Source organism: Carcharhinus amblyrhynchos, chromosome 6 (genome assembly GCF_965287045.1).
Source record: "Carcharhinus amblyrhynchos chromosome 6, sCarAmb.v2.hapA, whole genome shotgun sequence".
Lineage (NCBI taxonomy): Eukaryota > Metazoa > Chordata > Chondrichthyes > Carcharhiniformes > Carcharhinidae > Carcharhinus > Carcharhinus amblyrhynchos.
The window spans coordinates 78,726,259-78,753,086 of NC_137329.1; the positions used below are offsets into that span (position 1 = coordinate 78,726,259).

The 26,828-nt window shown below is 40.2% G+C and overlaps 1 protein-coding gene across 1 annotated transcript in view; it reads right to left on the minus strand.

The window, feature by feature from the left end:
* Positions 1-26,828, minus strand: part of LOC145344494 (A disintegrin and metalloproteinase with thrombospondin motifs 20) — a 388,246-nt gene that overhangs the window by 123,780 nt on the left and 237,638 nt on the right. Inside the window, exons 25-28 of the mRNA XM_080191669.1 lie at positions 24,861-25,025; positions 21,772-22,065; positions 20,522-20,683; positions 17,847-18,023 (exon numbers count right to left, since the gene is read on the minus strand). Of these exons, the coding sequence (XP_080047795.1) occupies positions 17,847-18,023; positions 20,522-20,683; positions 21,772-22,065; positions 24,861-25,025 (798 nt within the window). The remainder of the gene's footprint in view (positions 1-17,846; positions 18,024-20,521; positions 20,684-21,771; positions 22,066-24,860; positions 25,026-26,828) is intronic.

Below are 26,828 nucleotides of genomic sequence, written 5' to 3' on the forward strand. Positions count from 1 at the left end.
GCAAAAAAATTCAAGAAAGGTCATCCCAATGAAATACTACTTTATAATAAACTCCTCTATAGTCTCGGGCTGAACAATTGCAGGTGCAGGCGTCTTGCTGAGAGTGGGAAAACATGCAAAGTTTGATTGGAGGAGTAGAATACATAACGAGCTGCTCCTCTAATCACAAACTGTGTCTCTCCCGCTCTCTCTACTCCAGTTCCTCCAATCACAGATCCCGTCCCTAGCGCTCTTGCTGCTTCTTCAGAGACAGAATCCATGATTGGAGGAACAACAAGGTTGGAGAGAGAAAAATTGTGAGTGGAGGTGCTGGAGTAACAGCATGGAAAAGACAGGAGGATTGAAAGCAAAACTAAACTTTTTCAAGTTGGTGATAGAGAGTTGGAAACAAATCCTTTCAGAGCAGGACCTCAGATCTTGGAAATCAATGGATAGCTGATAATTTTCCCTCTCTTTGGAATTATTTTTTACAATCCTCTTAAAGCTGTATGTTTTTAGCGAGGGGAAGGGCATGGTTTGTAGTGGCTGACCACAAGGATGCACTGTGATGGGTCTTTTATTTAATTACAACATTGAAAGAAAAATAAGAGAATGGGGACCTCAGCAGCGCTATCACTCAGTTCAGAGGAGTGAGGACTCCTTGATAATAACTCAATGCAGGTAAAGTGACTCTGGCTGCAACTGTGAGAGATAGAGAATATGTGAGAGAGAGGGATGAGGGAGGAAGAGCAAGTGGGGAGGAAGAGAGAAAGAGTGTGGGGGAGGAAGAGAGAAAGAGAGCAGAGGAGGAAAAGAGAAAGAGAGTGGAGGAAGAGAGCACGTGGAGGAGGGAAAGAAATGGGATAGGAAGACAGAGACACTAAGGAAAGAGAGTGGGAGGGGGGAGGAAGGAGGGGGAGGGGAGGAAGGGAGGAGGTGGGGGGAGGGGAGGAAGGGGGAGGGGGTATACGAAGGAGAGGAGGGAAAACGGAAGGGATGGAGGAGGGGCAAGGGTTTTGGTTGGGGGAGTGAATGAAGGATTGTTGTGGATTCCAAGCTGCCTGCCCAGCACCAAGGCTCTCATTTCTTGGACACCCTTTAATGGAAGCTTTACCTCCAAGACACTACTGAAAACCAAAGCATAGCCTCTGAAAATTAAAAAGTAGCCCTCAAGAGAATCTCAAAAAGAGCCTGCAAATAAAAAAAAAATTTCAACCTTGCCAGTGGGCAAACAAATGGTGCTGCCAATGACTCCTTGTACAATAGAGAAAGTGCAGGGAAAAAAGCTTTTGAAATTACCCCTGGTCACTGCTGAAATGAATGCAAGAGAGTTCATTGCAAAATAAGACATCAACTACCTCCTTGATGAACACAGAAACATAGAACATTACAGCACAGTACAGGCTCTTCACCCCTCAATGTTGTGCCGAGCTATGTCCAATCCCAAGATCAAGCTATCCCCTCCCTATAATTCTGGAGTACTCCATGTGCCTATCCAATAACCGCTTGAAAGTGCCTAAAGTGTCCGACTCCACTATCACAGCAGGAAGTCTATTCCACACCCCCAACCACTCTGAGTAAAGAATCTACCTTGGCCATCCTTCCTATATCTCCCACCGTGAACCTTATAGTTATGCCCCCTCGAAACAGCTACATCCACCTAAGGAAATAGTCTCTGCATATCCACTCTGATAATCCTTCTCATCGTCTTATAAACCTCTATTAAGTCGCCTTTCATCCTCCTCCGCTCCAAAGAGAAAAGCCCCAGCTCCCTCAATCTTTCCTCATAAGACCTAACCGCCCCCCCCCCAAAACTAGACAACATCCTGGCAAATCTCCTCTGCACTGTCTCCAATGCTTCCACATCCTTCTTATAATGAGGTGACCAGAACTGAACACAATATTCCAAATGTGGTCTCACCAACATCCGGTACAGTTGCAGCATAACCCCACGGCTCAAACTCAAACCCTCTGTTATTGCACAGAAAAAGCCGATTCCTGTGATGCACCTTGTTGCTGCCTAGAAGGGTCCCGTGACATGTACTGTGAGGTCAGTGGCTCTGACATAGTTTTATGGATGATCAACTGTTGCTGCAGAATTTCCTGGAGCAGGTGGCACCTCAGCCTAAATCTCACTGCAGTCTTCAGTCATTTCCGTGTCTGCTTCAATAGGCCTGCTGCCCAAGCTAGTTTGTGTACCTCTTATGCTTCCCAATACAGTACATCTGTCAATGGCCTCTACATTCACACTCTTGTACACAATAACATTCCTCTTTATCTTCACTCCTTTCATTAGTGTGATGGAAGACAACTCTCCAGGAACTGATGTTTCCATGCCTGGTTTTTTAAAGCAGGTGAGGAATTTGCAGATCCACTGGTCATAATTTTCCAAAGCATACCAAAATGAGTAACAGTGCTTCTGAAATGTATCATATTGCAAATGTTGCTCCATTTATTAAGTAGGAAAGGACAGACAGGCCAGTGAATTACAGATCTGTTGCAGACAGAACAACTGAGTGCAGGAACAGCCATCAGTTGATCAAAAGAGAGTCAAGTTGGATTTGTGGTTTTGGTCATGTCTGAATAACCCTGTCACACTTTTGGAGAGGTCATTATCATGATAGACAAGGAAGTGTCTATGGATGTTATTGATAGACTTCCAGAAAGCATTTGTTGCAGGTGGCACAAAGAGATTATTTGTGAAAATGAGAGCACATGGAATTGACAGTAATCATGTGACATGGTTTGGTAAGTGATGAGGAATCTTTAACCGGAGTATGTTGGATAACGATTTGCCTTTCTACATTTTGATCTTTCTTTTTCACCAAGTTTTGTGCTAATATCTGCAGCTGAGGTTGGAAGGGCAGTGTGCTTCCAGGGTACAGCTGATGTTCCTGTAATAGAGAGGGAACCATAGATCATCTAGATAGAACTTACTCTGCTCACATTCCTCCCCATGGGGGAAAAATGCTTGGCATGTCTCAGATCAGGTACAGAGATGAAGACTTAAGCCTGCATCCAGTCTTTTCCCATGAATCCCCTCTGACCGTCAGTGATCTCTTAACTGATCCAGCCACTGACTGCCTGAGACATAATAAAATCTAATTATGCTGTTATGATCTCCCTTAATACATTCTATGTGCTCAATGCTAAAGTCAGCTACCATTAGGGAGCTCACATTCTCTTTGATCAGAAGCCTTACTGTATGTACAAAGTAATTCAGGTGTAGATGGTGATGAGTATGTTTTTTCTTTTACAAGTATGCTGAGTATGCTAAGAGTTATCCCATAACTCTGGGAAATATTTAGAAATTAAGATAGTTAGACTACTTTTCAGAGATCACAAACTACTAAGTTGTGTTTATCAAGCGTTATTGTTTATCAAAGATAACTTGACAGGCTGAGTGTGCCTGATGGATCAACAGAACCATGGAACTATTTTAAAGAACTAAATTCCCCTCATCATTGTCAAAAAAGTAAGCAATGAAGAAAAATGGGAAAGACAACCTTTAGCACTTTTGCTGTCCTTTTACAGTTACAGAAACAGACGAGAAGCAAGGATCTCTGAGCAAGAGCTGCCAACCTGATGGAAAAGGTATAGTTCACAATTAAACAATGCAGCTAATCAAAGGTGGGTCTCAGTGGCAACAGGGCAGCCTCACCAGTATAAGCCAGTCAATCAAAAAATTTCAAAGAACCAGGAGTTTGTTTGCTTCCCATCGTGATCAGCAGTAACACCTGGCATCAACCATAACCAGGAGTTGTTAATTATAATATAATCTACACCCTGCCAGACTTTTGAAAAATGTTTATCCTGATGATTCATCCAACAAAAAGAACAATATGTATTTTCTTTGTAGCAGCACACTGATACACGTTACCAAACCTTTGTGCACTTCAGAGCTAATAAACCTTCATTTTGTATTCAAATTTACTGGGGCAACTGGGCAGAAATGACAAAAATGAATGGTGGAGATAGAACAGTGACATTTTTGTGTTCTTCCTGTGTCAAGTGAGGCTCCGCAGCCATCGAAAAATAACTACTCCTACACGAATGATGGGAGCCCGTTCCAATTAGCCCATGGCATTGCCATAATTAAGAGTATATGTAAGAACATGAATTCAGACAGTACCTTCAATGTTGAAAAACTTTAAAAGCTGTTTCACAAGAGCATTAAAGAATTCAAAGAATGGCACCTAAGGAGACATCAGTGGAGCTAATTAAACGCTTAATTGGAAAAGTAAGGTTTAAGGAGCATCTTAAAGAAGCAAAGAGATTTGGTGGGTTATGTTCTTATGTTGTGGGGGTGGAGAGAAATGTGATTTCCAGAACATTAGCGCCAAAACAGCTCAGTGTTCTCTTACCAATGGTGGGGTAATGGGAAATGATGTGCAAGAAGCTTGAATTGGAGGATTGCAGAAAGCTCAGACATATATGAACAGACAAATTATACAGTTCATATAATTTGAAACCAGACAGATACCTGATGTTGGACATGATTTTATTCCTCATGGCTACAAGATTTCTTTCACCAGAGAATAATCCAATTGTTCTTCATTGTGCAGCCTCTAATATTGTATTAGCAATTCAATTTGTTATTTCTCCTTATCCTGTATAAACATACATGGTATCTTTGTACAATAATGCTATCACTTCCATAATACTACTGTAAAGAAAAAGTTTCAATTTCAGAAAAATATCTTTAAACGTGGGGCCAGATTTTTGTGGAGGAGGCATGAAAGTCAAGGTGGACTTGTCTGCTTTAGAAGGGTCTGATATCTTGATTCTAAGAAATGCTGAGGCGGATAGAGTCAGACCCACTTCCTCCGGAAGTAGTTCAGAGATGGCCACAGATGTGGGCAGTTGCTGAGTTGGCTGGTTGGAAGACTTGACGTGTGTCAATGGGATCGTCCGGGTTGTATTAAAGCTGGTAGACCCTTTCTTCCTCATCCCTCACATACCTCCTATGTCCCCTCCATAGCCCCTTATATTTCAAGCCACTTCCATGCCCTCTTATCCATATGAACTATGTATAGAACTAATGACAGTATAACAGTAGCAAGCCTTTGAAATTCTCATGAAAAGACACCCATGCAAAAATCTTCTTTGTTAAAAACTGCTGTTCTTACAACCTTTTAAAAATGTCAGGCAGCCACTCATATTATCATTGTTTATTATAATTCACTTCATACCTTTAACTTTGTGCAACTAAACATAGACATTGAAAAATTACATCATAGGAAGAGTAACTTATTCTAAGCTCATAAACATGTCAAAGACAACATTCACCTTCAAAGCTGTCTAAACAGACCCCTAAGCTGATTCTATTATAGTATCTTGGAGCTCAGCCAAGTATTTATAATGAGGCTATCTGACAACTGTAGCAACAGAACAGTTGGCCAAATCAGTTTCTTCAAGTTAGATGTTCATTGAGTTTTTTTTCTCATGAGCATTTCAAAGAGTTGCCATTGCTATTATGTTGCTCATATGCAGGGGTCATGAGGCTATGAGGGGAGTTAGGTAACACTTTCAAATTTACCTGTTAAAAAGGTTCCTGAATCCAGACTATGGTTCACAACTCCTCTTGAACAGCTGTGAATCACAAGTCCTAGAGAAGCTTGGACCCCAGGAAGACTCAAGGGGTGGCATAAATGAGGTGTCTTCCCCCCCCCACCCCAGCATGGAGCCAGCTAAAGTTAGTTATGCAGGGTATGGGTTCATTATCCACACCATTATTCAGTGTTTGTAAAAATTGGAACGCATGCAAGAATCCCTGAATCAGGGCCCCTTGCATTTTTTAAATTGTCCTGTTCTGTTCCGATAATAAATACATCGAATTGCATGATCAGCAGTGAAAATCCATGATTTAATTCTAGGGACTGTTTTTAGAAGTAAAACATCAACTAAAATCCCCAAGTTAAAATATCACTAAAATTTGATAAATCATTGACTCTGATTTCAGAAAAGGATGGAACTTCTGCATCCTTACTTAGTGCAAACTATTCATTTCTCCAGATAAATTAATTCTGATGGGTGGGGTCAAAAGGTCACAGAATGCAAGGGGAAAAGCTGCCATCATTATTGAAACGTGGCATTAGTAGGAGAGGAGCAGGGTTGGCAATCAAACCAAAGGCAATTCACTTTAAAAAATACCAACTGAACCTACTTTTAAAAATCCATTTAACTTGGCAGCTGACTAACATTTTACAGGTATTTTCAGAATAATATTGTTTTAACATACATGGCTGCATACATCTAAACTAGACAATCTGTCTGAGGGAGAAGCACACCATAGTGGCAAATTAATTCACTTTGAGCTGTTTTCCTCTATTAGGTTCCCTCTTGACTAGGAGTCTTCTTGTTGAACCAACTGCTCGAGTCAGGTTGAAAGAATGCCCTTCAGATTCTTCCTCGCTGTGAAAAACATTTATTCTCCAACTATACTCTCCTGATGACATTGTTGAGGAGACTATGGCTGGAATGCTGAGATCATTCATGCCCTACCGCTGCTGCCAGCAAGGACATTGAATTTGTTCAGCCAAACGTCTGTTCAGTGCAGCAGGACCAGGGAATCCCATTGACTTGAATGATTGGAGAATCCCACCCTATCTTTCAGATAAGGTGTTAAACTTACTTCCCAGGTGGAAGTGGAAGATTTCATGTCACTAATCAAATGAGAGCAAGAGAGTTATCCTTGGTGTCCTGGCCAACGTTTATCTGTCAACTGCCATCACTGAAATGGATTATCTTGTCAAATCATCATACTGTTGTTCGTGGGACCTTGCTATGCATAATCTGTACTTAGTGTTTTGTCAAGTAATTTGACATATCTTGAGGTCATGAATGCTGCTATATAAATGCAACATTTTATTTTATTTAAAGGCTCAAGAGCAAGAGGTTTCCATGTGAATTCACTTCATATCTTAGAGAGTTAATACAGATAGAGAACAGGCTAGGCCAGAAAGGAAATTTCAGTGAGTCAACTATTACAACTATCCTTCAAACATCTTTATCAGGCAGAAAAATATCCAACATACTTCACCAAGGTACAATAACACGAAGGAAGGGTGATTAAAGTTTTGGCCATTACAGTGGGTAATAAGGAGAGGCAAATAAGAAGAGGGATGGTGGACAGTTTTGCTGAAGGAATTCTAGAGCACAAAGTCAAAATGGCTAAAGGCATAGCTGCCAATGGGAGGGCAAGTAGGTAATTATTAATCTACAAGAGGAAGAGGAAATTAGTAGATGACTTGAGTTGTAAGATCGGGAAATTTCAGGCTCATTTGAAACAACATTATGGATCAGCTATTTACAAGAAGCATTTTTTTCCAGGTAAGTAAATTCTTGTGGCTTAACCGAAGACTGAAACTTTGGCTGCAGAAGGCAAAGATATATGTTTTCCATTAAAAGTAGTTTACACATCTTCTCAATCTAAAGATGATGCAACTTGACAACCGTATCCATATCAAGGCAATGTCATGGCACTCCTGTTCAGACACATTAATGAAGTCTTGGTTATAAATCAGTTCAATATGACAATTCCAGATGGTCAAAAATCCTATGTTTAATTTTTATAGAGGCAAAAAAACCTTTAGTAATTTGTAAAAGAAATTCAGTTACACCTGCCAATCATCAATTTTGTTGAATATTTTAGATTTCTTTTGCAAAGTTTATTCTCTGGATGGAAACTTTCATTCTGAAGTCTAAGTTTGGTGGTGGGAGTTGCAGTGTTTTGTGCTGCGGGTGCAGGTCAGCTGACCATGCACAATCCTGCAATGGTCAGCTTATTAAATATGCGTCCGTGCATATTTGCAACAGGGGTAGGCAGGAAATAACTCTTCCTGCCATTACTCAAGAGGCCAAAGTCCATACTTAAAGGGCTCCCTGACAGCTTCCTTTCTCCCGCCTCTCGTGTTCAGCTTCAGCACAGATTTTGTTACCAGTACCTGGTATGCGTCAAGTTGTGACTGGTCTCCAAAAAGATGGAAACAGCATCTGCTCACCTTAAAGTTGTGGAAGAAGTCGTACATGCCAGCTCTGTTCAGCCGTTAAAGTTAACTTTACAATAACTCACTGGCGGGGAGATTAGTTTGGAGGGGGAACTTAATTCTGGCAAGGTGATCTTTTACTGAACATGCATGACCTTCTAATGTGTCAACAAGGGCTTCCTATCATCACGTGTCGGGAAGTTTAACCCACTTTTAAGATCCTTGGAACAGAATTCCTAAACTTCCCATTACTAGAGGGATCAGAGGACTTCATCCTATGTGAATGAATACATTTATGAGCATATAATACACATGCTAATTCATGACTTTAACTATTTTAGATCTGCTTACATGGACTTTAAACTCCCAAGCTAAAAAATTCCAACTGTCTTTATCAAGGAGGAAGTTGCTACTAAAGACAGTGAAAGTGGGGGTGGTTGAAATACTGTTGGGCTAAAATTGATTAAGCAGTATTATAAATGAAGTACCTAAAGTTAGTAAATCATTGGGATTGAATGGGAGGTACCCAAGGATGCAGAGGGAAACAAAACAGGAAATTACAGGGGCACTGGCCATTCTCCTAAGATGTAGGGTGATGTCAAGAAATGTCAAAAAATGGGAGAATGGCTCATATTATGCCCTTGTTCAAAAAAAGGGTGCAAGGATAAACTACAGGTCTGTCACTTTAACTTTGGTGGTGGAAAGCTTTAGTTTTCCAAAACAATAATCCTGTACAAAATAACAAATGCTTGGGTAAGTGTGGATTAATTTATGGAATGACAGCAGCGATTTGTTAAAGGCAATCCATGTTAACAGAGGGTATTATCAAGGTAATCCAGTTCATAAGATGTACATGGATTTCTACAAGGCATTTGATAAAATGTTATCAAATAGGCATCAAAGTTGAAGCTCATAGAATAAAAGAGATAGCGGCGGTGTGGATACAAAGTTAGCTGAGTGACGGAAAACAAAGTAGTGGTCAATGGTTGTTCAAAATTTGTAGATGGCATAAAGCTTGGAAAATCTATAAGTAAGATACTAAGACACTTCAAGGGAACATAAGCAAGCTGGTGGAATGAGTGGGTAAATGGCAGACAAAATTTAATGTAATTCATTTTGCGAGGAAGAATGAGAAGTGATATAAAATAAAGGACACAATTCTAAAAGGAGTATTGGGATGGAGAGCTGGGGTATATGTGCACAAATTGATGAAGGTGGCAAGACAAGTTGAGAAAATAGTACAAAAGTAAGGAAGTTATGATGACTCTTTATAAAACATTGGATTTTTGCAGTGCTGGACTATTGTGTCCAATTCTGGGCATTGCACTTTAGAAAGGAAGTAAAAGCTTATGGCAGGGTGCAGAAAAGTGTTTTGAGAATGAGTGACTTCAGCTCTGTAGATAGTTGGAAAATCTGGGGTTGCTGTCCTTATGGAATATTGAAAAGGAATTTAACAGGAAGTGTTCAAAAATCATGAAAACTCTAGACAGAGATATTAGAGAAGAATTGTTCCCATCTGTGGAAGGGTCTCGAACCAAAGGACACCATTTTAAAGTGATTGGCAAAAAAATCGCTGCCTGAGTGTGTGGTGGAAACAAATACAATTGAGGCTTTCAAGAAGGAATGAGATAAGCACTTGAAGAGAAAACATTAGCAGCAGCACAGAGAAAGTGAGGGGGAGTGGAACTAGCTAAATTGCTCCAGCAGAAAGTCAGCGTGGACTCAACAGGCAGAATGGCCTTCAGTGCCATCCTCTGATTTTGGAAGAACTTCTACACAATAAAATGCATGAAGTAGTGGCACTGGCCTGACATACATTGTTTGAAATGTTGTCGGGGGGGGGGGGGGGGGGGGGCGCAGGGGATGGGGAGCGAGTGGTTTGCATGGGGGAGTGGATTGTAACCCTCTCCGCTCAGTGGGAACAATGTGTGAAAGGGACTACAATCATCCCCGTCTTCTTATCTGCACAGCGTCAATTTACCTTCACCAAATTTGAAGCTCTCACTGTTGGAAGGTGAGGCCTAACTGACATGTAAAAGCCATGGCCCAGTGGTAACATCAATGCACAAGGACGTTTTAACCTACATCTGCAAGGTCCACACAAGATCAACTCCGATAGTTGCACTACGGCTGGAGTGTCTATGTTGTCACCAGAGGTGAAGAACTATTTTTAAAAAATGTTCTTTTTGTCAAGTTCTTGTGGGTCAGTAGAAGCTGGAATGTTGCCAATCACCATCTCTTCCCTCACAGACCCTGCAATTCCCCAACTCTGGATTTGTCTGCTTCTTTCTGGCATCATTATCAGCTGCCAAAGCCCCTTACTAAATGTTAACCATGCGGAGCATCATTCCCTTGGGTCTTGACCCAAGTCTCGCACCTATTCCACCAACCCGGACATCAGCAACAGGAGAGAAACCATTCTCAATCGTTCAAATGTAGCCCAGGCCTGAAGCTATATTCCCCACAGAGGGGGTGGGGCGTTCCCTCACCTTCCACAGCCCCACCTGTCCTTAGTTAAAACAATCCCCACATCTCAGTGAGACAATTCTAACAGTAGTTGAGAGAGCAGGTTGGCTCCACAGAGATTTACAGCTTCATTAGTATGCTGCTGTCAAAAATTCTCATATACTTTCAGAACAAAACAAAGACAACTACTTAAACGATCTGAAGACAAACAAGTGCTTCAGGCTATGTTCCTGTCATGGTTCAGAGCAATTTTCCTCAGTAGACATTCTGAGAGAGAAGGTGGTCATTGTACAACATCTTACTTAAAAAGCCTCTCTTGAGTTACAGTAAAAGAGCCACATTTAATTGATAGCACACCAAAAAAGATGATCTAATTGAAAACAAGATTACAAATGCCATATTTTCTTGAATATTGCCTGGTCAGTCAAATTTTTGCTTATCCTTTTTGTCCTAGTCATTAATGAAATAGAAGTTTCATTGGTACCGTGTCTTTTCTGGACTTCCGAAGTCAATTCCTATTCATGGAGATCATTTACTTACTCAGCCACTTCTTGTGCTTCACTTAGTCGTCTGCAGGTTGTACACTTGAGTATAGAAATGGAATGGGGTCTGAATCAGAGTCATTCTGCTGCTACACAGGTCTCATTAGGTTGGACCGCGACAAATTGGCCTGCCATCCTCAGTTGGTCAGTTTCAGGGAGTTGTAGGGACTAGCTGCAATTCTGGAAGCAGTTCACTGGTAACACAAGAGTAAATCCATTTGGCTCTGAAGCTGACCAAGGGCCTCAGTTAAGTCCAGCAAAGCAACAAGGGAGGGTGCAGGCAAAGGCAAAGGGTACCATCCCAAGTCGACGTGAAATATGTACAGCATCACTTGAAATAGCAGATCACGATTTTGCAATGACATCATGGAAGATCCTGATCTGCTATTTCAAGTGATGCTGTGGTGGAAAACAATGATGATTTCTCTTCAAAGTCGGCTTGCCAGAAGCTGGATTGATGGTCCAGAAATTCCAAGCTGTATTTTTGAAAAATATTTCCAAGTTTCCTTGAGGGCCAGGAAGAACAGCTTTGGGCCCCACAAAAAAGCCCTAACGCTCCCCACCGCCCCCATACTTTGGTTCCTTCAATTGTGAGTGACACCCCTTCTGCCCGCCTCACCACTACTGGGATCAGTTCCTGCAATCACTGGCAGTGATCTCCTGCCAGCCAAAACATCCAGTGATTTATGTCAGGTTTGAGGTGGGAATTGATGAGGAGTCCCTGCTATACGGCCGGAGTTTTACTGTCCCGCCTGCTATGGGAATCGGAGCAGGTGAGGTTTGGATAATGGAAAGGACCATTAACCTCATGTAGGATTTTACTGTTTTGGGACAGGCAAGGCCATAAAATCCTCTGATATGATTTGTTCCTTGCTGAGACCTCTTTGGCAGAATGATCCTGTCCTACCAGGAAATCAGGGCTGAATCTCAACAAAGCACATTTGTGATATTGGTCTGTTTAAAAGTAGCATTTGTTTCTTGCTCTGGATTTACTGATGTTTATAGTGCCATGCAAAGTGACTCCATTTCAGTCACCAAAAACTGCAAGGTTTACATTTTGGTGCCCTTAAAATCTAAATTATGTTGTTGATTAAGCGGATTCAGGCAGTAACTTCCAAGTGTTTACAACAAAACCCCTGGTCGTTATGTGGTAAAGTAAGGGTGCTGGCCTGGGTGGCCTGTTATGCATTCCAGGGTATTTTCTCCAGATGGCAGCAATTCAATATGTTTGCCACTCATGTTGCCTACTAACCATTTACCACTGGCCCTCACTAACCCCTCACACTATTATATCCCTAATAGATCTGGAAACACTACCACTTGCAAACTTCTGCATCTCGAGCCACTTACCATCCTGACGTGGAAATATAGTGCCATTCTGTCACTGTCACTGGGCCAAAATCATGGAATTCCCTCCCTAACAGCGCGGACTGCAGTGATTCAAGAAGACAACTCACCACCATCTTTTCAAGGGCAACAAATGCTGATGTAGCCAGTAATACCCACATCCAATATAAGAATGAAAGTAAATAGCCAAGTTAGTAAAGGAAAATGCAAAGCCAATCCGTGTGTATTTGATTTATTCACAGAGTGAAATATTACAGGCATTTATCTCCTGACTCCATTCTACTCATGTCAGTATCACTTTATGTGTGCTCAAGTAATCATCCAATCAATGTTGTCCACCTGTTTATACTTAACTTCAAATGATACAATTGGCATTATACAATGCCTTTCCTACTGATACGGCAAGAGGCTGCAATGTACTTTTATTGCTATCACACTCCAGTATGTTCTGGCTGCAACCTATTTTTTGGAGATTTGGGCTACTGATACCTTGAAAGGGCTTCCCATATGTTTACATCACTTCAGCTATACTGGAAGTGCTGCAGGTTTTCCAGCCTATCAACTAGCACTGACCACCCATTTGCTGCGCCAAATGGTCTCCTTCTGTGCTTCTTTGACCCTCAGAATTAAGTAGGTGCTTCTTCAACTTACAACCTGTCAAAGTGAGTTTCCTGCTGATATGGCAAGAGGCCACCTAATACAAGGGAACAGAAATCAATTGCAGAAGAATTGATTGTTGCAAATTACAAGCCTTTGGTTCCATGGAAGGAGGGCTACCATCTTGGTGTAAAACAGTGTGGAAAGAGTGGGGAAAGGTAAAGCTCAGGGTAATATCATTCTGCTATTATGCTTCATCTGCTTTGTCACTCACTCCCAACCCCACACAAACATCACAGAATTGAACTTTGCACTGTGGAGTTAACAACCTAACATTTATAAACCCTGGAAAGCAGAGCCAGTGGCTCAGAACTTTCAGTACTCTCTGTCTGGTTCATCATTAGCAAACATTAACACTGCTGCATTCATCATAGTGAAACTAGTTACTAAGCTTCAAAACGTTGGATTGGGAGAGCCTCATTAATTTTTGTATGGTGAATACTGACTCTCTGCACACCTTCACCTCATCTTCACTATCTTTTGACTAAGATTAAGTGCCCAATCAAATCCAAGATGGGGTGCAATGCCTTTTCTTGTCAGTTTGGATCTTGTGTCTCTCCCTCTCGTGAGGACCATGAATTGGATTCAATTTAAATTTGATTTGGGTTTTGGAGATGGATTAAGGGCTTGCCCTGTACACTATATGCATTGGCTTTGTAACTTCAGGAATGGGGTAATTTTTTAAAAATCATATAGAAGGTAAGTGACTTTACAGGCATCATGTTTAATCTCCTGGGCTGGTTTAGACCACCCAATGGGGCCAGAGAGGAATTTTCACGGCAGCTTTTTTCCCCCTTATTGGCCCTGGGTTTTTCTGTTTCTTACTCCTCTGAGGTGGTTGTATGGCTGTTGGATGGCAGAAAGTGTGTGGTCATAATGCTCTCACCATCAGCACCAGTGTGTGGCAGGTTTGAAAGACCAGTTGGTCTGTCCCTGCCCCATTATTTCTGTATATGTATGTAATCATGATGTGGGAATGCCGGCGTTGGACTGGCGTAAACACAGTAAAAAGTCTGACAACACCAGGTTTTAGTCCAACCGATTTATTTGATAATACTCACAAGCTTTCGAGGCAGTCCCCTCAAAAGCTTGTGAGTATTATCAAATAAATCGGTTGGACTAAAACCTGGTGTTGTCAGACTTTTTACTATGTATGTAATCACAGCACATAGCAGAGGAAGTGATGGGTGGCAAAAGATGAAGACCAGAATGGCCATGTTGTTGTCATCAATGACCCCTCCTAATTTGGGCAATACAGTGGTCAATATTGGTGCCATCTGTCAGATAAGGCAAAGGTAGAAAGATTATGGGGAATGACAATCTTGATTGCCACTGGCAGTACCATCTCTGTGGTGCATATCAGTGGCAGGTCTCCATGCAGATGGCACTGGTCTGTCACTGGTGTTGTGGAGGCAACTGAGCTCAGAGGTAACCCACTATGTTGTTTGAGTTATGTGCCATCACCATAATGTTGAATTGAGAGCAAGTAGCCCTTGCAGAGCTGCTGCACAAAAATCAAAGATGTGGTCCCTTAAACAGAAGTGACTGCATGCTGAGAAGCGAGGAAGAGCTGACTGGAAAAAAGGCATTTCATAAAGTAGAAGCTTTCACCCAGGATGCTGCAATCAAAGACCAGTGAAAGACCAACAACTTGCAGGTAATCGGCTTCTAAGATATGGGCTAAACCATTGAAGCAGTGGTCCATAGTCTAATGAAACTAATTTTGACAAATGACTTATTGAATATTTCAATAGTTTGCACCGTAATAAAAACACCAGATAAATTCTACAATATTGTACTCTTTAATATTTTACAATTTGAAAATAAGTTTGTGAACAAAGTAATTATTTTTTCATATGTCATCTAAAATAAATATTATCACTGAAAGAATGTAAAAATAAATACACTTTAAAAAAAGGATTTTAAGTGTCTTCAGCGCTGATGATTCAGCATTTTATCTACTGGTTATTTCGGATGGGCAAAGGTGGGCTTATCCATGGAGATCTTGCTCACAGTGCCTTAGGCAAGTCGTGCATCACAATTTACAGGTAACAAGAAATGAAGAGTGTATTAAATAGAAGCACTGGCCAACAAAAATAAATTGCATCGTGAACACATGAATGTTAGCAAACAGAAAACAGGAAGATCACAATATTTGACTTGAGAAACACAGGACAAACTGACAAAAAAGCAAATCAAAATGCAAATCATGCTTGCTGAGTGAACAAGTCATTATTATTTACAATCCATCATTGACAGAGAACATGGTTGTTGCTGGCTACTCGAACATGATACCTGGCGAGCAATGTGAGATCTTCTTTAGAATTAAATTTCTTTTAATTCTGCTCAATTGAATAAAACTTAACAGTTTCTTTGTTGAAAAGCATTTTCTTAACCTTTTTCATTTGGGCCTGAGTGGTGAGGAGAGTGTCACATTTTCATCATTAACACACCTAAAATGAGAGCTACATGTGTGGAAGGACTTAGAAAGCTTGGTCAAAATTCTTTCCATGGAAATGATGAGCACCTTGAGCAGGTCTTTTGGGTTATTTTCTTGACTAATATGAGAAAAGAGTGTCACGTTTGATGGTTATCCAACTATATCCACGAGTTCAAATAGCTAAAGATTGGCACATACTTCGGGTAAGCCTTTGCTGATATTTTTTTCCAGCCTCTGATGATCTTCACTGCTACCTCATAATATTAAGCTTCTCATTCAAGAGGAATAAAATAATCTGCCTGGACAAAGCCTTTGCAATGATGGCCTATAAATGGGTAATTGAGGTCAGTTTTTATGTAGCAGTACACTCAAACACCTCTCATATTTCCCAGTGAATTTAAAATGAGCAATCAATTTCCTTAAAGTGCTCTAACATTCTGGTTTCACGATCAAAGTTCAAGGACACTGTAATATCTTCGGCTTACTCTGATGAGGGATAGCAATTGTATTCTTATGAGGGATGAGGACTTAAATCAAATATATGAAGAATTGGAGATTAAAAATTAACGTAATACTGACTGACTTAAAGGGGTTCTATCAGTGTCAGATAGTCATATTCAGAATAAGAGATGATCGGGAATTTAAAAAGAAATCAGATTGGGAAGGAAATTATTCAAAGATTAAGTAAAAAATATTGATCTTTGACTTAAAACATGTAATCAATTGACTTATAAAATCACAGTTTGACATAAAGATAGAAAACCTAAAGCATTTTGTTTGGTGATAGTTAAAGGGTAATGACACATTGGCCACCAAGGTGAAATATCAAGTTGTCAGCAAGAGAAACTTGCTGCAACCATAGCTCAGAGTGAGTTTACCAATGTAACCAATATAAACAGGCCAAATAAGTAACATATCCAACTGCTTACCCATCTTCTGCATAGTTATATTTGTCATATAACTATGTACCTTAAAAGGCAAAACAGGAAAAGAAAGATTTTGCCACACTTCCAATTAGTTTAATGAAAGGATCAGTTGCCTGTAGTCTGTAAGAACTCCAAGCACTGCAGTGTTGAGTGTCAACAGAAAGCACAAAGATATGGTTAAAAATTTTCACAATGCTGGTAACAAAGGAAGTATCAAAAGTTGCATCACCACAAGTGAATGGAGGTATTTGGCAATTTGTTCTATTGTACCTGGATCAGCAGGTTTAGAGGTATTCATCTGTTAAATACTACAAACAAGTAACCACAATGAAACTTGTAGTCACTAAGTCATTTCCAATGCAGTAAAAAGAATAGTTCCTATAGCACTGATCTGATTCTCTTCAATTCAATGTATCCTGAGGTAGCATGCCCTCAAGTGTCAGGTACTTTTGTACCTGTGATGTTTACAACTTTCCTCATGTAGTTTTTATGGGTCACTGCCCTTTTGTGTCAGAATATTGCCACTGACATTAATGGAGCATCCACCAGCTGTGACTGGAGGTTCTCAGCAAGGAACAGGCCCAAGAGAATGGAATCCAGCTCCTTGGTGAACTTAGAAAGAGTGTTCATCAATAATGAGATAAATACTCATCTTCCATTTTAAGTATTTTACATATATAAGATAATAGAGCTAAGTTACTTTAATTATATTCTGCCATCCACGTACAATCTGCATTTGTTATACATTGCATTAGATTGTGAAATGAGAAGAGGGTTTATTACAGCAAATCCCACATCATTTCCATTGTGCAATCTTTGCTCTTGTTGCTTTTTTGCATACAGACCTTAAAGTGTGTCTGTGGATATTAATAGCACCCCTCAGAAAAATAGCATTTTAAAATGTGCATAAAAAAGTTTCCTCATTGCATTCATAGTTAAAACAAACATTAAAGATACAGTCTGTACAAAATTACACTATTATACAAATGATCTGCTTTTCATGTGTTGCTGTTTTGATCCATTGCTATTAATAAAGAACTCCCTATACACAAATTTACAAATTATTCATGGTGATTACAGGATAACCATTAACCAAGTGAAACCAATGGAAAACAAATCATACATTACCATTATTTTTTCCTGTATAAAAATGTTTCCTTTCTACATCTAAAACCAGCCAGCTATTTAGTTCTATAATTAGGCATATGTGGCTATTTGAAGCCAAATTCTTCAAAGGCTGTTGGGTTAACAGGACTTTAATAATGTCTTTTATTTATCATAAAGCACCAACTCAGTTCTTGACCTGAAAATGAAACAGTTATGTGGAATGTATCCCTGGCAACCGCTTGCCTTCTAACCCCTCCCTTCTCCTCATAAAGATTTCCTTGTGTGCCTACTGCTTATGTTACATTCAGGAACAAAACTAATTACATCTCCCTGCAATTATTAGTGAGTAGATTCATACAAACACTCGAGAAAAAGAGAAAGAATACTATCGTACCGAATTCCATGGTCCTCGATGCCATGAAACGCCACCAGGACAAGGATGCATGTTGCACTGTTCCCTATCTGGAGGCTTCTCCAAGATATCACAGCTTTGGTCACTCAGTCTTTGCCCATGTGGAAGTTGACAAATGACCAGTCTTGTTCTTGTTCCACCATCACATGGTTGTGTACACTGGACAACAATCAGAAACCATAATGAGAGCAGGGCAGACAATATGTTAAATGACAACTGCAATACAATGGGATATGATCCCAAGTGTCTCAACAGGCTAAATCCACAACATGTAACCAAGGCTGCACAGTCTTTAATCAATCAGTCATTAGTCTTGGCACAAAGACTTTACTGGCTTTCTGATTATAGAATTTTGTTGGGGAGTCAGCAACCTTATTTTTATGCTTGTAAACAAAATATCGCAATCATCAAATACAGGCTTTGAAAGCATTAGGCAAAATGATTGCTTTTGGATTCTGTGGTTGTTTCACACACAACACAACCCATCGACAACAACAACCAGGATTTATACAAGCTCCTTTAAATTGTAAAATGTTCCAAGGAAGGCCCTTCACAGGAGTGTTATCAAACAAAAACACTGGCAAAAGCCACCTAAGGAGACGTTAGGATGGATGACCAAAAGATAGGATTTAAGAACTGTTTCAAAGGCCAGGGAAGAAATTCCAGTGCTTTTAGAGGCAAGGAACCTGAAGATCACTTCATGATTGTGTAACCCAACAATTTCAAAGCTTTGATTGTCTGAGAAACTCATGACATGGACAGACTCATGCCAGGATATCTGCCTTCATAGCTATGAGGGCATTGTGTGTGTAATTCACTTGTTTTAAACTTTCTTTTGTTAGTCACAATTAGGCTTACATTAACACTGCAATGAAGTTATTGTGAAAATCCCCTAGTCACCACACTCCAGTGCCTGTTTGGGTACACTGAGGGAGAATTTAGCATGCCCAATTCACCTAACCAGCACATCTTTCAGACGAGGGGAGGAAATTGCAGCACCCAGAGGAAACTCACACAGACACAGGGAGAAGGTGCAGACTCCATACAGACAGTGACCTGAGGCTGGAATCAAACACGAGTCCCTGGTGCTGTAAGGCAGCAGTATGAACCATTGTGCAGCCACTCAGGAAACCATCCACACCCTCGACAAAACAGCAAGCAAGTGATACCACTGAACAGATGATTTAAATAATATGTTTCTTCATTGTTTACAAGCAGCTGTCAGTATGGAGTTTGCATGTTTGGCACATGTCTGCATGGGTTTCCTCCCACAATCCAAAGATGTGCAGGTTAAGTGTTGGCCATGCTCAATTGCCTCCTAGTGTCCCAAGATATGCAGGTTAGGGGGATTAACGGGATAAATATGTGTGGTTATGGGATTAAGGCAGGAGCTAGGCCTTGATAAAATGCTTTGTTGGAGAATTGGTGCAGACTTGATGGGCCGAATGGTCTTGTTCTGCACTGAAGGGATTCTATGAAAAGCAAAAGGCAGAAACAAATTTCAACAACACATCAACTGACTGGAAAATCTGCAAAAACGTTTTGATGATTTTCTAAATGCAGTCATGAATGGGTTTGGGTAGTGAGCAGCCAAACATTACAGTTGTTTTTTGGGAGTCAAACTTTTGTGGGGGAATATCTAGTCCATTGCTTCAGCAACTTGGTCTTGACTACACAAGTACCAAGCACAAGGGCAGAGTGTAAGGATATTATTTAGGATATGTTAGGATCCCAGACCAGAACCCCAATGTATATTATGAAGCCAGATGAGACCCCAATAAATTTTCTATTTTGACATTAATATGAGGAAAGGATACTTTGCTCCGGGAGCAATTCCACTGAGAAATTAGGAATCTTTTATAGTAAGACAAACTTTATTTAATAACACAGTTTAATTATAACTCTACCAAATGAAGCAGCTTACTATTAACAGTTGAACAATATTTAAAAATGAAAGGAAACAACTTTAATTTCTAACTTATCACTGTTTTAATTCCAAACAAGCAACATTCTTCTTTGAGACTTACAATGTCACTTTAAGTACAATCAGCATCCATAAATATATTTATTATGAATGCAGATAGACTTGGAAGATTTGAGAGAGCGAGAATGAGTTTCAGCTTTCAGAAAAGCTCCGTCTTAAGCAATTAAGAACTGAAAAGTTGTTTTCCTGCTCCATACCTCACTCTTCCCATTAATTACATCATCATGTGACTCTGCATATCTATTCCTTTAATCAAAATGCCAGGGGAAATTCAATCCAAAAAAACTCTATTCCCTCTACCCTAAGTAGACACTACATAGCTAAAATGAGCAATTATCTTGCTCTCCCAACATCTGAGCTAAATGTTTTCCAGACACACCAACTGCCTGCAGAATAGAGTTGATTCCATAAACAGTCCCCTAAAACATAAAAAATATATACACACACATACACATACATATATATTATATATATATCTGTAGCAATAGCACACAATCATCATAGATAACTATGTGCAAAATGAGATCAATTGTGCTGTTCATGAAAAGTAATGATCAAAAAACATAAACAGTAAATATAAAGCACTTTAACAGAGAACTGAAAGGGTGTGAAGCACAATGTTTAAGCATCAAGTCAATTCTAGAAAATGCAATTCAATTCTCAGAATACATACTTCTCCCCAGTTCCCGTAATTCCAATGAGGACAGGTTCCAGCATCACAGTGCCTGGTCTCTGCAGGCTTTGCTCTCTCATCACAGTAGTTGGCAGTGCGTCCTTCTACATCTTGGCAGACAACCACTCGACGCTGAAATCCACCTGTGCAGGTGCTGGAGCACTGAAATATTTTGTTTGTCAATAAGCAACTCCGGAAAATCACTTCAGTTTAGGGTTTTAAATCTTTTGACAAAGCAGCAGGATCAAATGGATTCTTACTCCATATGAACTTCAGATTCCTGACCCACACATAGACAATTTTCAGAACAATTAGGATGTGGTTTTCGTGTTTTTGGCTGATGGAGGGAACACAAATCTGCTGACCTGTGCATCATGGAAATGTGGCATACACGACATGATTTTCCACTCAAAAACTAGCATGGCAGCACACCAATTCCTGGATACATGGAACGCCAAGTGAGGAAAATTATCTTTTGATGTCAACACATTATTCAGTATTAGTTAGTTCATTATGAAGTGGTCTTGAAAGGTAAAGATTAACTATGCTTTATCGTCTTTACAAACTCTTTAGTCAACTGGTTAATGCATGGCAGATTGGGCAAAGGACGGACAACAATGCAATAACTGGTATTTACATAATGCCTTTAAAATAGTAAAATATCCATGGCACTTCACAGGAACATTATCAAATGAAAGTTGAATTCAAGTCACATGAAGAGGTATTAGGGACAGGTGACAAGAAGTCTAATCCTGGGGCTGTGAATGAAATATTCGGTATAGGTCAAGAGCTCTCAGAGAAGGTACAATATCCTTCCCACTGTTCTTATTTTCTATGACCCTATCTCTAGATAGAAGTCAGCTCTTATAAGCTTTCTCTGAATGTTTTTAGAAAAACTCAATATTGTAAGTGAAAAAGCAGCACCTGACAATTCTGTGCTCATCCAGTTTTGGGAGGTTACTTTATAATTTGAGAACTCGTTATCATTTGCTTCTTGCAGCACTGAGTTTACATTCAAACAGGAGCGTGCCATTCAGATGTTACGCCATTAAATTAGATCATGGCTGATCGATATCTTAACTCTGTTTACCATCTTATTTTTGTAAACCTTAATAGCCTTCCCTAAAAAAAAATCTATTGGCCTTAGTTTTGAAATGTTCAGTTTTTCTGAAATATACACCTTGAAAAAATAAAGAACTAGTGATCAACTCTGTTCAACAAAATGTCTTTTAGCCATGCACATCACTTACTGCTCCCCAAGGTCCTGTCCTCCATTGACTCCCCCTTGATGGGCTGTTCCACACATTCTGACCAGTCACATCCTGGGAGGGATAATCCGCATGGGGATGTGGATAGTCATGCTGTGGGAAGTGCGCAGGGTAGTCGTGCTGGTGATGTGTCCGGGGGCACAAGGGCATACTGCATTCTTGCTCCTGAGATGGCCTCTCCATGGCATTGCAATCACTCTCTTCTGTGATTTGATGGTGGTAGCTAGTACACACAACCTGACGGGTTACCCTCCCAGAACCACAGCTGACAGAACACTGCGGGTAAATGAAACAAAGAAGAAATGATCAATATTAATGCATTAGAGCAAGATTAGCTCCTTTTAGCAGCTTAGTTGTGTGTGTGTGTGCTTCACATGTTCTGATCTGGAATGCACTGCAGGGATGATGGAAGCAGATTCTATAGTAATTTTCATAATCACACAGAGAAATGGCCCATTCTGTGGACTCCAGAGGAGCTGCCTTCAATTCCATTTGCCTCAATCTCAGCTTCTCAACATATTTTACTATTCCCTTTACTCTTATGTACTTGTCTAGTTTCCATCTGAAAACATCTAACTCATCTTCATCCATGTTCTAACTACCCTCTGAGTGAAGAAATATCTCTTTGTTTCCACACTGAATTTATTCATAATTATCTTTATTTATGGTCCCTGGATTTGGATTCTCCCAGAAATAGTAAAAGTCTCAGTCCCTATCGAACATGTCCAACCCATTCATCATTTTCAAACCTTCTATTAGGATTCCACCGTGCCTTCTCTTTCTTATAAGCAAAAGCCCCAACTCATTCAATCTTCCCCAATAGCTGCAATCATTTTAGCTCTGGTAACCATTCTTGTAAATCTTTCTTGCACTTTATCCACGGCTTTGATGTCTTTTTTATAGGATCTAGGCAAGAACTGTGCAAGCATACCCAGTGCAGTATGACCAGGGTCCTATACAAGTTTAACATTGATTTACTAGTTTTGAAATCTATACTTCTTTAACTAAATTTTAGTGATTTGTTAGCTTTTTAAATTTATTTACTGAGTTGAGATACTGGGCGGGATTTTCCAGCCGCACTCGCCCCAAGACTGGAAAATCACACCCGAGGTCAACAGACTATTGCATGGTGTTGAATGATTTACTCAGCTATCTCTCCAGGACTTTGTTCTTCCACCCCATTTAGTTTCTTGTTTCCTGAGATATAGGTGATGTTTCTGTTTTTTCCCTTCTAAAGTACATCACCTCACATTCATTTATATTAAAAGTTATTTGCCACTTAACTGTGCAGACTGCTGATTTACTAATGTTCTTTCTTATTTTGTTGCATTCTTCTTCAATGTTAGCTCTGGCCCCCAGTTTATTGGCATCATCTGCAAATTTTGAAATCGAGTTGCTTATTCCTAAATCCAAAACACTAGTGTAAGATTTGAATAACAGCAGTCCCAGCACTGATCCTTGTGGAACATCACTTTCTAGTTTCCTCCAAAACTACCCTTTACTCTGATTCTCCACTTCCTAATTCCTTCGCTGTTTTTTCTGTCTATTAAATTCTTTGCCCTCCGACTCCACCTTTATCCTGAGTTTACCAAAAATCTAACATTATCCATGTCTATTTTTTCTGCTGTTTCTTCAAAGAATTTTATCTGGTATGTTAAGGGTGAGTTAGACTTTGGGAATAATATGTTGACTATTTTTTAATCTTATGATTTGTCTCTAAACGTTTGTCCATAGTGGCATAGTCACTTGTCTAGTAATCCAGTGACTTTGTGAAATGTTCTGGGGACCTGAGTTTAAATCCTGCCATGTCAGAGGTTGAAATTTGAATTCAATAAAAATCTGGAATTCAAAGTCCAATGACGACAATGAAACTATTGTTGTTTGTTGTAAAAACCTATCTGTTTCACTAATACCCTTTAGGGAAGGAAATCTGCCATCCTTATCTAGTCTGGCCTACATGTGATTTCAGACCCACAGCAATGGGGTTGATGCTTAAATGTCCTCTGAAATGGCCGAGTAAGCCGTTCAGTCCAAGGGCAATTAGGGATGGGCAATAAATGCTGGCCCAGCCAGCAATACCCACATCCTATTTAAGAATTTTCTAAAAAAATCTTCCAGTATTTTTCCTATCACTGACGTAAAATCGAGTGGTGTATAATTCCCAAGTTTCATTCCAGCTCTCTTTTTGTATATAGTGGAAAAGGGCATTGGATATCTACTTGAAAGGGAGAAGTGGGTTAAGTGTGACTAATTGGTAGCTCATTCATAGAGCCAGCAGCTGAGTTAGCAGCTTGGACCAAATAGTCTCCTTCTATGCTTACGATTCTATCCTAAGCCATACACAGAAGATCAGAGGTCCAGTCCTCAACATAGACTGAGTTAGCTGGAATCTTTAGGATGCTACAAATGGCCTCAGTGCCAGAAAGAATAATATTCACCCAGGGTTTCTGCTTTTGAACGCTGCCCAGAAACTGCTGCCGCTGCATGTGCCCGTTCTGTCTGGGTACAACTGTGCTCATTTGTGATGCTTCCGAGGTCAAATAGCCAGCTGTTGTCATCTCCTAGCCCCAGAGATAGAGAATGATCAATTGAGCAGATGCTAGAGGAACCAAGCCCCAGCAAGATTCATTCTAGCATAGTCAGAAGCAGGAAAGGGAAGAAAATTGGGAGGCAATGGGAAACAAATTTGGCACAATAATTCACAATATTGTCCTGAATCATAGCCCATTAATAGATATGTCAACGAAGAGGAGGAGCTGGCACCTAAAATCTGAAGTGTTATACCACTTCTTGATATATGGTGAGGTTTCCTCTATAACTGTTAATATAAAAGGCAACATTAAGGAAAGAATGATTGCATGCATTCAGCTGAGAAAACGGTGTCAATGATAGCGCAATAACATCATCCGCCTCATTCCCTGACCAGAATTCAATGTGAACAAAGTCTCCACAGTGGCAATATGGAATCGGACCTTTAATTATCATAGTCACTTATACTTTGACCACCTGCAATAAAATGTCTCACAGGCTTTCCAATAATGTTCTCTAATATCAGAAGCTGGGTCACTTACAGATGACCACTCCCCAGCATGCCATTGTCCACAGGGACTGAAGCACGCTGATGCCTCAGGAGGACGAGGTAAGTGAGCACAGAACGATTCATCAGCAATGCCACCCTGAGCATCTCTGCAGCTGACGTAGCGAGCTCGCACTCCTTTCCCACAAGTAACGGAACACTGCAACAACAACAACAGGTTGCCAAGGTTTAAGACACAAATCATTTCAGCCTTAAAGTTACCTTCAACATTTTCAATCATGGTAAGAGATGTGAGGAAAATCCTAGAAAAGAACGCTACATCTCAAATTAGTGCATTTTCATTGTCAGGGACTCATGGAAAGGGTGTCATAAACTTTACAAGTATTCATAAATGTCACCTGCAATGAACAGTAATAATCCTATTCTAGGACTTTTATATAATTATGTTAAATAAAACTAGAAAAACTAATCATTTATCCATGTGACTTCAAAGTTATTGACATCTAGTCTACTTGTTGGAACGTTTACTGCACTTAACAGCTGGATCCCTGCTGGGGATGCAGATCATACTAGAAGATTGTTAGTAAATCAATGACAAATAGAGGAGTAAGTTGCATTAATCGCCTGGTTGAAACACCTCTTTACAGGAGGCTACAGTAACTTGCAGATTCCCTGGAAGGAGCGGCAGGCACTAAAGGAGGGCTATCGAAACATTGGCAGTGCTTACCCTGTGTAGGATTGTGCTACAGCTCTCTGTGCAGCAGATAACACAGCTCTATAAATGACTCTCTGCTGAACTGGAGCCCCATGAGGCAGTTCTCCTCTGTCATAGACAGATAACTATGCCTGGGCAAGCGGATACTGTAAAGCAGCAAAATGGTAGATACTTGCAATGTAACTGGGTATCCTTGGCATCGTTTCTTTACTCTTAATCCTCATCTGCCAAATGCCAAAAAGGGGAGGACTGAAACCAATTTCCAAAGCCTTCAATGGAAAAAGAATTACAAAAGCCCCATCTCAACATGAGAACGGGACTTGCCTGAATTTCCAATTTAACTGCCTGAGATTGGTGGCATGGCTCAGTAAAACAGGAATTTCCTGACAGTCTGTGTGGTATATACATTTACTCATTGTGAATTACAGCATGGCAAAAGGCTACTCAACCCATTGTTTTAAGCTAGATCTTTGGAAGTGCACTTGTGCTTCATCTCCTTGTGCCTACTTTTTGTCCCTAATCCTGTAAATATCGCATTCTCAAGTACCTATCCAGCTTCCTTTTAAAATGATTCGTCAAATCAGTTTTCACCATTTTTCAGAGTGGTCAAGATCCTGACAACATCCTTTGTGAAAGGAAATTCTCATCTCCCCTCTTAATTAATTTTAGACTTATTTCCTTTGATTACTGACCCACACTCCAAAGATAATTTCTTTCTATCTTTTCTACAAAAGTGCTCATCATCTTGAAAACATTTATTATGTCATCTCTTAACTTTCTCTATTCCAAGGAGAACAAGTGGAGCTTTTTTCCCCCAATCTCCCTCATCCCTGATAACATTCTGCTAAACCTACTCTTTATGCTTTCCGGGACCTTTACTGAAGCATGTTGTCCAGAACAGTCCATAATACTGGTCAGTCACTGACTTCATCTCTGGCAACTATCTGACGCTCAACCGGATTGGTTCTAATGCTAACGTTCTTTCTGATCTAAGATGAGCTTCTGAAGACTCTGCTGTGCCTCAGCACTTCTGCTGCTCAAAGTCTCATCTGTGCCTTTGTTCCTCCAGACTCATTTATTCCATTGCACTCCTGGCTGATCTCCCACATTCAACCTTATATAAACTTGGCCACTCTGTTTCGCCAATCTTTACCTCCGTTCACCCTTCACCCCTTTTGCTCGTTGACCTACATTAGCCCTGGGTTAAGCAACACCTCACTTTGAAAATTCTCAGCCTTATTTTCAAATCTCTTCATGGCCTTACCCCTCTCCATCTCTGCAATCTTC